The sequence below is a fragment of the Octopus sinensis genome, linkage group LG16 (assembly GCF_006345805.1).
Source record: "Octopus sinensis linkage group LG16, ASM634580v1, whole genome shotgun sequence".
Taxonomy (NCBI): domain Eukaryota; kingdom Metazoa; phylum Mollusca; class Cephalopoda; order Octopoda; family Octopodidae; genus Octopus; species Octopus sinensis.
In genome coordinates, this window is record NC_043012.1 from 34,914,463 (window position 1) to 34,926,506 (window position 12,044).

General features: G+C 38.1%; 1 protein-coding gene across 1 annotated transcript in view; it reads right to left on the reverse strand.

Moving 5' to 3' along the window:
* Positions 1-1,265: 1,265 nt before the first annotated feature.
* LOC115220465 (serine/threonine-protein kinase ULK3) overlaps positions 1,266-12,044 on the reverse strand; it is a 104,138-nt gene continuing 93,359 nt past the window's right edge. Inside the window, exon 15 of the mRNA XM_029790592.2 lies at positions 1,266-1,530. Coding sequence (XP_029646452.1) covers positions 1,511-1,530 — 20 coding nt within the window. The 3' untranslated portion in view covers positions 1,266-1,510. The remainder of the gene's footprint in view (positions 1,531-12,044) is intronic.

A 12,044-nucleotide genomic window follows, 5' to 3' on the forward strand; every position in this document is an offset into this window, starting at 1 on the left:
TGTCGGAATCGGAGATGATTGAAGTGGCGGGTGAATGTATTTGTGCGTGTATGTTTTGCTGAGGAGAAGGAACTCTCGCTGGAGCTTTCTTTTGTTGTGATGACTTGTTTTATAGCTGTTGTTTTGGCGGTTAATTTTGCTTCTACTACTTTTGTTGTTGCTGCTTTGTTTGTTTGTTTGTTGAGCGAAGCGGTCTTTGTCACAGCTGTAGTGGGAGAAGTCCGAAACGTGGTCCTTTGCTATTCGTAAGACCCGCAGAAGAGAAAGCAGGTCAACCCCCGACACCGAGAGCATCGACGGATGAATGAATGCGCATCCAGGCTCAGCGGTTGCGTAGGAAGTCGGGGATAAGAAACAGGAAGTAAGAGTGAGAGAAAGCTGGAGCGAAAGAGTACAACAGGGGTCGCCACCACCCCCTGCCGGAGCCTCATGGAGCTTTTAGGTGTTTTCGCGCAATAAACACACACAACGCCCGGTCTGGGAATCGAAACCGCAATCCTTCGACCGTGAGTCCACTGCCCTAACCACTGGGCCATTGCGCCTCCGCTGTTGTCGCTGCTCTGGTTGTGGCTGGCAACAATGCAGAACACTTCTCTTTTGCTCGGTACTTTTGGAAGAACGTTCTCAGATAAATTATGCTTATACATATGACAGCTGAGTTGTCTACTCACAAAGCGTGTAGTTGCGTACCGTTCAGATCTATTCATAGCCGGTGCAGCAGTGGACGTGGCAGTGGTAACGTTCGTGCTTTTGTTTAGATACGATTGCGTATTCTCCTCGTTCTAGGTTCCATTATGTATGTGGCAGTGATCTTCTTACGACTGTTGGTGGTTGTGAATGTGGTGCTGATATTATTGCTGATGTTGTTACCTGCTCTTTCTCTTCAACATGGTCCATGATAGCAGTGGAGATGGTGACGGCTGCATTGCTGACGAGGAGAGAAGCTCTTCCTAGTGAAAGAAATAAAAGTGAGTCCTACCGTAGAACTGTATTCTTCTTCGCTGTTGGCATTACATTCATCCGCCATCTCTTGTTGACCGGTAACCAACAACGACACCATATTCATGTCTTAATTCTGCTAGAATCTTTGTCTCTTTCCAGTCTTTTGACCCTAAGTAGGTTAGAAACTAGGGTACTGACCAATCCCTCACAGTTGTGATCTGTTCTGGAACATGACACAGAAATTAACAAATGCAAATCCCTGAGACAGACACTTTTAACAGTTCTTTTTCAATTTATGAAGTGAATCAAAATACGCTTTGCGAGGACAGGAAAAAAATAATAATTTCTTTATTGGTCAAAGTATAATAGTAATAATGATTTCTTTCATAATAATAATAGTGATTTCTTTTATTTATAATAATACTTTCCTTTAATGCCGCAAGGGTGACGGATGGGAGATCATTACGGCGACAAGTTACAAAGAAGTGTGGGAAGTGTTCTCAGTAAAGTTAAGGTCACTTAACGTAAGTTCCAATGGAATGTCAGATGGTTTAGATCAATGGGTAAGTTACATCACTGCACATAAAGCTGGTGGAAAGGAAACAAAATATGACAGTTAGAAACATGAAAATTAACAAAATGCTTTAGGGATAAACACGTGTGCGTATGTGTATAAATTTAAGTCACAATATATGGATTCAAGCAACCCGGAAGTACTCATAAAAAAAGTTCCTTAATGCATCATTCTACAAAACAGGTTGAATATATATAATACGATATTAAGAGAAAACGATAGGGAGTATATAAAGTCATAAATACTAGAGAAATAGTTTGATGAATTTTATTTAACAAGAAGAAACCTTTAATATTACGACACATTGTTTCGTAACTTAAAGACATATAAATAATTTATATTATCACTAGCAGTATCGCCCGGCGTTGCTCGGGTTTGTAAGGGAAATAACTATATAAGCATTTTTAGAGAGTTATAGCCAAAAAGTTGCAAAAAATGCATTAAAAATGGAAAAAAAATGATGGTAAATTTTTTTTTAAATCGTTGACTCATCGTAGACATTTTTAGAGAGTTACTTCCCTTTTTTTAATAGCGAAAAAATGCATTAAAATGGAAAAAATGATGGTAAATTTTTTTTAAATCGTTGACTCATCGTAGACATTTTTAGAGAGTTACTTCCCTTTTTTTAATAGCGAAAAAATGCATTAAAATGGAAAAGATGATGGTAAATTTTTTTTTAAATCGTTGACTCATCGTAGACATTTTTAGAGAGTTACTTCCCTTTTTTTAATAGCGAAAAAATGCATTAAAATGGAAAAGATGATGGTAAATTTTTTTTTAAATCGTAGACTCATCGTAGACGCGCGCTAAGGGCTCGATATGAATCACGACTATAAGATACCCGGTTTTGGTTAAACTGCACCGCAAAATGTAGGAGTAGTTAGGAATCTAAATCGTAGGAGACAGACACACAACTTGACTTTTATATATAAAGATATTTAATCTCTCTATATATATAAACGGCAAAATGTGTGTGTGTGTGTGTGTGTGTGTGTGTGCGTGCCCTTTATACAAATCCACAATTTTTCAGTTAGAGGGCTCACACTTTCTAGGGTCATTCAAAACCGTCCAAGGGTGGTCGTGCACATCTTTACATTTCCCCAGTCACCCCGCAAAGTCATTAAAAAAATCAATAGAAGTGAGTTTTTTGTGAATTTTCTATCCAAAACCCAATCAAAATGCCCGAAACTTGATATGCCAATTGAAAGCTTGCTAGCTGTATGTGATTGGTCGGAGATTTGGACAGCACTCACGTGTATGAGCGCACGCAGCTGTATATGCATGCACTAGCACTATGACCTGGCCTTGTCGGGTCATAGTGCTAGTCATTAATAACGGTAATAATACTTCTTTATTTAAAATATATAGGCTCACGGTAGTTTTCTTTTAAACTGGGTTTCAGTCCTATATGTTTTCTGCTATTACAATACCTTGTAAGTAAATTTAGTAGATAAAATCCGTATGCAAGCCTGTCATATATGTTTGTGCATGCGTAGATGTGTTGGCCCCATCTACTTGACAATAACTGTTGATTTGTTTACATCTCCCCAGTAAAAAAAGAGACCAGTACAATAAGTACCAGCTTTAAAATATATACTAAAAAATATTTATTTCTTTACTGTCCACAAGGGGCTAAACACAGAAGGGACAAACAAGGACAGACAAACGGATTAAGTCGATTACATCGACCCCAGTGCGTAACTGGTACTTTATTTATCGACCCCGAAAGGATGAAAGGCAAAGTCGACCTCGGTGGAATTTGAACGCAGACGTAAAGACAGACAAAATATCGCTAAGCATTTCGCCCGGCGTGCTAACGATTCTGCCAGCTCGCCGTCTTTGATTGACTCAGCTCATCAACACGATACTCCGGCATAGCTACAGCACAAATAACTAATATTTATCTCAATGGATGGAGTACTTTTTTGTTGAATTTTCTTCACGAACAGTACATTATATACACACACACACACATACATATATATAAATGAGTGTGTGTGTATATATATATATATATATATATATATATATATATATATATGTGTGTGTGTGTGTGTGTGTGTGTGTGTGTGTGTGTGTATTTAGATATATTTATTTATATATATAGAGAAAGATATTATTTCTAAATCTCTCAAAGAGAGACATTCAGTAACAGTTCTTTAAAGGCTTGTTTGTCAACAGAATGTGGCTGTCCCGAAAGGGACGCTGTTACTGTTGTTTTAGCCCCAAGAAACATCGTTTCTAGCTGGCTATATGACACACTATCTGTGTCCTTATATTTTCGAACGGGGAGTTCAGCACCCCATCTAGTGCAAAACAACATCTGTGGACTAGTTTCTAGGTTATTGCCCTTTATCAACAAAGAGTAGCTGCTTGGCAAGACGGCGTTGCTGAACTCACCGTTCGAAGAAATAGCTTTCAAAGTGACACACAATCACTGATCTAAAATTAGAAATACTTAGTCGCATAGCCAGCTAGAAACGATGTTTCCTGGGGTTAAAACAGCAATAACATCGTCCCTTCCAGGACAGCCGCATTATGTTGGCAAATAGCCTTTACTTATATATATATATATATATATATATATATATATATATATTCTGTGCCGGTGGCACATAAAAAGCACCATCCGAACGTGACCGATGCCAACCCCGCCTCGAATGGCTTCTGTGCCGGTGGCACATAAAAAGCAACATCCGAACGTGGCCGATGCCAGCACCGCCCCGACTGGCTTCTGTGCCGGTGGCACATAAAAAGCAACATCCGAACATGGCCGATGCCAGCACCGCCCCGACTGGCTTCTGTGCCGGTGGCACATAAAAAGCACCATCCGAACGTGACCGATGCCAGCACCGCCTTGACTGGCTTCTGTGCCGGTAGCACCAAAAAAAAAAAAAAAAAAAAGCACCAACTGATCGTGGCCGATGCCAGACCCCTCTGGCACCTGTGCAGCTGGCACGTAAAAAGCACCCACTACACTCGCGGAGTGGTTGGCGTTAGGAAGGGCATCCAGTTGTAGAAACACTGCCAGATCAGACTGGAGCCTGGGGCAGCCCCTGGCTCCCCAGACCCCGGTCGAACCGTCCAACCCGTGCTAGCGCGGAAAATGGACGTTAAACGATGATGATGATGATGATGATATATATATATATATATATATAAGGTGAAAAAATAGTAGTCGAACACCAGAGGTTGAGTAATATGCTTTAATAAAAAGCAGCAAAAATATCAGAAAAACTGTTCCCAGTTCCCGTTCGTCGGCCAGTTTTGTTTAGAAAAACTGTCCCACGAATGGGAACATGAAACTCTGAATAAAATTTTTTGTGATATTTTTCCTACCTTTTAATAAAGTAGCGCGCCAAAACGAGGACATTTGAAATTGTAGCCACGAGTGTAATGGGTAGTACTGTTCAGAAGTCTGACTTTGTGCGGACGTCCTAGTATGCAGTCCTGCAAATTAAAATCAAATCAAACTCGATGACCCGTGCCAGTGCATCGCTAAGAGCACCATCTGGGTGTGATCGTTGCCAGAGCAGCTGACTGGCTTCCGCGCCGGTGGCACAAAAAAAGCATTTGAGCAAGGTCGTTGACAGTGCCGCTGGACTGGCTCCTGTGCAGGTAGCATGTAAAAAACACCATTTGAGCGTAGCCATTGCCAGTACCGCCTGACTGGCCCTCGTGCCGGTGGCATGTAAAAGCACCCACTACACTCTCGGAGTGGTTGGCATTAGGAAGGGCATCCACCTTTAAGAAACTCTGTCAGATCAAACTGGAGCCTGGTACAGCCATCTAGTTCACCAGTCCTCAGTCAAATCATCCAACCCATGCTAGCATGGAAAGTGGATGTTAAATGATGATGATGATGATGATAATATATATAAAAGTATATAAAGGGTAGAGACCCCCTTCGGTCATGAATGACCATGGGATTGCACCTAGAAAGTTACCCTCCCAGGCACAAGTCCGGGCAAGGTAGTTTATGGAAGACCAGCAGTCGCCCATGCATACCAGCTTCCCCTCTCCACACCACTGATGTTATCCAAGGGAAAGACAAAGGTCGATACAGCTTGGCACCAGTGATGTCGCAACTCATTTCTACAGTTGAGTGAACTGGAGCAATGTGAAATAAAGTGCCTTGCTCAAGAACACAACACGCAGCCCGGTCCGGGATTCGAGCTCACAACGCTCTAACCACTGAGCCATGCGCATATATATATATATATATATATATATACTTATATATATATACTTATATATATATACTTATATATATATGTGTGTGTGAGTGTGTATCCTTCACTTTCATTGCTTTTAACCATCCCCCAGCATTTATCTATATTACATCACTGAATCATTTTAAACCCATATATAAATTTTTTTTCCTTCCCTAGTAGACTATCAGATAATGTAGTTGTTGAAAGAAATTATAAACTAAGTTAATACTAGTAATACACCAGGGTCAATTCAATCTAGTGTACTCCTCACAAAAAAAAAAGAGAAAAAAAGGAGCTTTATGCCACGTTCACCCTCATAATTTTCTTTTCTATTTATAATAAAAATAGCAAAAGTAATTGAAATAATGCTTCTTTTAGAAGTTTGCTAGAGTTCTGGTGGGAGACGAAGAGGTGGTTGTGGGAATGAAAATGAAAAAACTGAGAAATGCAGACCAATCAAAGAAAATCTATTCCGACAGGAGAAAGGCTACGCTGCTTGTCAGAGTGGAAATGATGGTGATAGCTGTCTAAGGAAATATTCAGTTGTTAAGATGAGGAATTTACTGTGAGTGAAACTAGCTATATGCTAGGCATAGTACAAGTGAAGAACCATATCTTAATAGAACAATATTTATGGTAATAAATACAATTTTTTTTTTCGACTATTACATCTCAGTAATAATGGCATGAAGAATGGAAGCTTTAGGAATCTGGCCCATTTTTGAAGAAATAAGAACCAGAATGAAACAGCAGAGTTGATGGGAAATCTTTAATATTACTTGTATAAGATATAATTTCTTTGGCTTAATCACCAAACTGTTTTTGCAAAAGAAATGGAATATCATTTGCTACCTTATGCATTATGTTTTACTGGTACTTATTCTACCAATCCTGGGATTCTTTTACACCAATTTGATTTAGAATTTGGAAAGTGAAACATGGTATTTCTTCAGATGATAGGGGCTGTAAAGCCAGTGCTTAAGCAAATGAGAGAAAATATTTTTCACCAGGTCTGATAAACCTTACCATCAGCTAGAAGAACTGGGTTATATATGGTCCCTTACATTTATGTATTAGGGTAATAAAGGAACCATGACAGCACCAGCACCCAAGAGAGAAAGGAAGAAGAACTCAATATATGTGTATTTCTGCTAACTGCTACTTCAATCTTTATAACTAAGTTAGGGGATGAAGATGAATTTTCTTGATGGATAAGGCGACTGTTATATTTGTGAGCAGGATTCTACTGTTCAATCTTTTGACACATTTTTAGGATCTTTTCACTTTGACCGGCAGATTTTTAAAATAATTTCTTTGTAACTAAACACTTTTAAACTTCGTATACTGGTAGAATGTGTTACATAAAACATCTTTTTCTCTTGGCTTTCTTGAGAAAATTCTGTAGTTTGTAAGCTATTTGTTGTTTAATTTCTTGCATTTCAGCAATTTCAACCAATCAATGACGTCTATTGAGGTGAATACAATTTCTGCCATATTTTGTCAACAACAATTATTTGTGGTATACGAAGTTTAAAAGTGTTTAGTTACAAAGAAATTATTTTAAAAATCTGCTGGTCAAAGTGAAAAGATCCCATTTTTACATGTTCTTTTTTAAGGTAAAGAATAGCAAAGTTGATCTCACCAACTTGTAAGAATTTTGAGGGTTTTGTTTGATTGCACTCATTGAACCTTCTTGATTGTAATAGATTTATAAAGTTCTTGATGCATTAACATACAGACCAATATATTCTTTATTTTATTTCTGGGTCATGAAGAAGTGTGGTAGTACCCGAGATGATATCTCTAAAGTATAATCTGTGTCTGTCGTTTTTGTGGTAGTCGTGGGTGGATTTTGTAAGAGTAGAACTGGATTCTTAAATATCATCAATTGAATTACAAAGGGTGTAGTCTCTGCAGATAATAAATAGGAATGGCATGAATATTTCACCTTACTAAAGAAGTCAGTGCTTCAGTTAGAGGACAGTACTTTAGCTTTTGTGTTTTTCTAGAGACCATTGCTGCTGCTACTACTACTTCATAAAGAATACCCTCTCTAAGACAACTCTCCTCCGTTTTTGCCTTGAGAGACAAACTTTTAAGTTTTTGACATTTCTACAAATGGTGAGACAGCTTGCTTATTTTTAACTCTGACTCCTCCTACACTAATTCCTCTGACTGATTTGTCTGACTCCCTAAATGCAATATATAATAGTTTTGCCACTTCTAATCAACAAGTGGCAGAAGAATACCTTCCCATTGAGACAAAATTCAAACGCTGAATCCTGGGGGAATTTAAGACGAATACTGAAGAGCACAGTCACTTGAAGGAGGCTGTGCTCATTTATAGTCAACCAAACCTTCCACAACAAATATCCCTAAATTCAAAAATAGCTCAGCAAAATATTGTTTACATGTATGAATTTTAACCCCTAAAATTATATTGAAAACAAAACACCTGATTGCACAACCATCAGCAAACGAACAATCCATTTCTTAATAAAGGGCAAGAACCCAAAATTTTGACCTCTCGATTTCCTTTGGATTATTTTTGGCTGATGTCAAACCACAATGGTTTCCTCTGTTTTATCATAAACATAATACACATAAACAAATTTGTAGGTGTTTGAAAGTACTTTGTAAAATTCAGACCAACTTTTCACACAGCTATTTGAATGGATATCCATGATCCCCAGGAAGAGAAAATCAAGATAGTTGCTTCTGATCGGAGTTAATTTTATTCTGTCGCCTTACTGGCACTTGTACCCATGCTAGTAGGATGCCAAGAGCACCATCTGAGTGTGATCGTCACCAAAGTAGCCAACTGGCATCCGTGCCGGTGGCACATAAAAGGGCACCATTTGAGCGTGATCGTTACCAACATCGCCTTATTGGCACCTGTGCTGGTGGCATGTGTAAAAAGATTTGAGCGAGGTCATTGCCAGTACCGCCTGACTGACTGGACTCTGTGTCGGTGGCACGTAAAAAGCACCCACTACACTCTTGGAGTGGTTGGCGTTAGGAAGAGCATCCAGCTGTAGAAACTCTGCCAAATCAAGATTGGAGCCTGGTGCAGCCATCTGGTTCGCCAGTCCTCAGTCAAATCGTCCAACCCATGCCAGCATGCAAAGTGGACGTTAAACGATGATGATGATGATGACTCCAATGCTGAGAGAGAGGAAAATTTGAAGAGGGTCAGCATGGAAGATTCTTGTGTGTGTCATCCACTGGAAGTAGCTGAGAATGGATGTCTTTCTGTAGAGAAACACAAATCTACGGATGTTTTGCCTAAGAAAAGATTTGTGTCTGGAACTGCAAGCTAACAAAACATTCTTCAGTTAAATACCCAGAAAGCTTTTTCAATACAATAATGACATGTATACTGTACTTCATTGTTTTTAATTTACAGCTAAGATTAATTAATTCAATAATTAAGACACAAGTGTCTTTATCAGTTCTCCATATCTGTGCTAATAATGGGATATAAGTTGTCAAATATCAGTTGGTTATTTATTATTCTTGTTTACTCAACTGATTCTTAAGTAATATTTACTATCAAAATAGCATCAAAGTAATATTTACTATTACTATCTTCAAAGTAATACCAAACTGATAATTGAGATAAACTTCAACAAAAACTGCCAAGGAAACAAATCTTCCAGCACCCCAGAAACAAAAATGAAAAAAAAAAAAAAGGAAAATAAAAAATGACTTTCCCTGAAGGAAAAAAAAAGTTTCTTAAAATAAAAAATAAAGAATTCAAGATTTAAATAAATGATTAATATCGTGTAAATCTGTTATCTTAAAACTTCATACAAACTATTGCAACCGGATGTTAGAATAACTGTACTTATTGGTTGTCTCTGGCTTTATCAAGTTTCATATAAATGTTTCTTAGAATAAGACAGCAACAGTCTACTGTTAGTACTAATAATAATAATAATAATAATAATAATAATAATAATAATAATAACTGCACTGTTTATTTTACTAAGGATCATTTATCTGTATATAAGTTCAAGCAATCGTGTGTGTGTGTGTGTGTGTGTGCGTGTGTCTGTAGTGTGTGTGTGTATGTGGGGGGGGTATGTATATATGCACATATTTATCTATTGATATATATACACATAAAAACAGGAGATTTCAAAAGATTTTTGGTTTTATCTATTCACCATTACATGTGTTTCGTTTGCTAATAGGAGTCACAAAACTGTACACATAAGAGAAAGATGTAAGATGTCTCCTATTGGAAATTCTTCAGACAAAAGAATCAAATAATACAAAATTTACATTTGGGTGAAATGTTTATATATAGCTAGTAATCAGGAGTCGTATAGATGGTAGGATGAGGAGGGGGGGGGGAATAAAGAGCAAATTTTGTAAAATAGAAAACAGAGAAAGAGAGTTAGAGATTGATATAATAAGTATATACACATGCACATTATTGCATATACATATACATATGTAAATACACACACACACACACATATGCTTACACAAATGTAAACACACATGTATATATTCATCTTAATCAAGGACTGCCACATTATGTTGGCAAATAATCTTTACTCTGTCTGTCTCTCTCTCTCTCTGTCTCTCTCTCTCTCTATATATATATATATATATACACACATATACATGTGTGTGTGCATGTGCGCACGTGTGTGTATATATATATATATATTTATATATAAATAAGTCAGTTGAAGCATTTGCACAATTTATGAAGGTATGTGCATGATATAGAAATATATTTATCAAGCAGCATAGCAATGGGTTTGAACTAGTGTACATAAAACATATAGCATTGAAGTGAAACTCTTTACAGTAGGAGAGAAAATTCTTTAAAGGATTTATCTGAGTTCAGATCCCACGTCAGTCAACTTTGTCTTTCATATTGCAGAGTTTTTTTAATATCATAAGGGCCGGTTTCCCGGTTTCCTTGGCGTATAGGTTCCCCACCTGGATGGGACACTGATTCGTCGCAGGTGAGCTGCAAAATGCTGGAGGAAAGAGTGAGAGAAAGTTGTGGCGAAAGAGTCAGCAGAAGTTCGCCATTACCTTCTGCTGGAGCTGCGTGGAGTTTTGGTGTTTCGCTCATAAACACACACATCGCCCGGTCTGAGATTCGAAACCCGCGATCCCTCGACTGCGAGTCCGCTGCTCTAGCCACTAGGCCATGTGCCTCCACATGTTGCAGAGTTGATGAACAAAGAAACAATTCAGAGTGCCAAACTGCCTCAAGTCATCTATTTTGGCTTTGTGCATTCCAAGTTTGAATTTTGCTTTCTGTCATATAAAAAGAAGTGACAAGTCCATTGGAACCAGCCACAAAAATAATGCTAGACTTGAGAAGACCTGGTACTACAAGCATTTTGATCCTCTCTGCACCAAGCTGACAGCACTTTAAGTAATGAAAAGGGTTATTGTTGCTGAGTAACCCCATTCAACTAGGCTTCAGTGACCAACACCATTGATGGTAGCTGATCAGACAGAGCCAAGCAAGAAGCTAAATAGCCAGACATGCAGATATAAGACATCTGGAATGTTGGCCTCAGTACAATTCTGCTGACAATAATCATCATGTCCCTACTGGAGGTATGTTGTCCTAACATTTAAGACTGAAAACATATGATACCATTTTAATGTTTTCAATATTTGATTTAAGGCCTCCTGTTTCTCTGTTTGAATTCTGTCAACATTGACATTCCCTTCATCCCTCTTCTCTCTTCAATGTTGGGCTTTTCTCAAAATGTCAGGAGTTTCATCTCCCCATGACATAAAACCTACCTAAATCTAGGAATGCTACTAAATAATTTTTGCCTCTGTAGACCACCACTAGTTTTCTCAGACTCTAGCTTTTATTTGCCACTAATACATTTAGTTTATTCAGTCAAGCGTATTATATACAGACATATGCATGCACACACGCACGCGCACACACACACACACACACACACACACACACACACACCACACACACACACACATTTTAAAAAACATTTTCTTTCGCTTTCATCAAAAGAAGTTGATTTACTGTTGCTTTTATTGTTGCAAAGTCTCAGATAAAAGTGACAAAGCGAAAAAGGAAGAGTATTAATAAAATATTGTTGTATTTGGGGATGGTCATTTTGCCAGTTTAGCCAATGAAAACACATGCACTGTATATTTGGTGTTACTTTGCTTCAGCGTTATTTATTTTTTACATTAATCTTAATCATATTTCAGTCAGAGTTCTTTCGTCACACTCCTGACTGTTGGTAAGGAGGGACACTCAAATAAGAAAGAAGAAAGCAAAGGACCTCTGATGCGGTCAC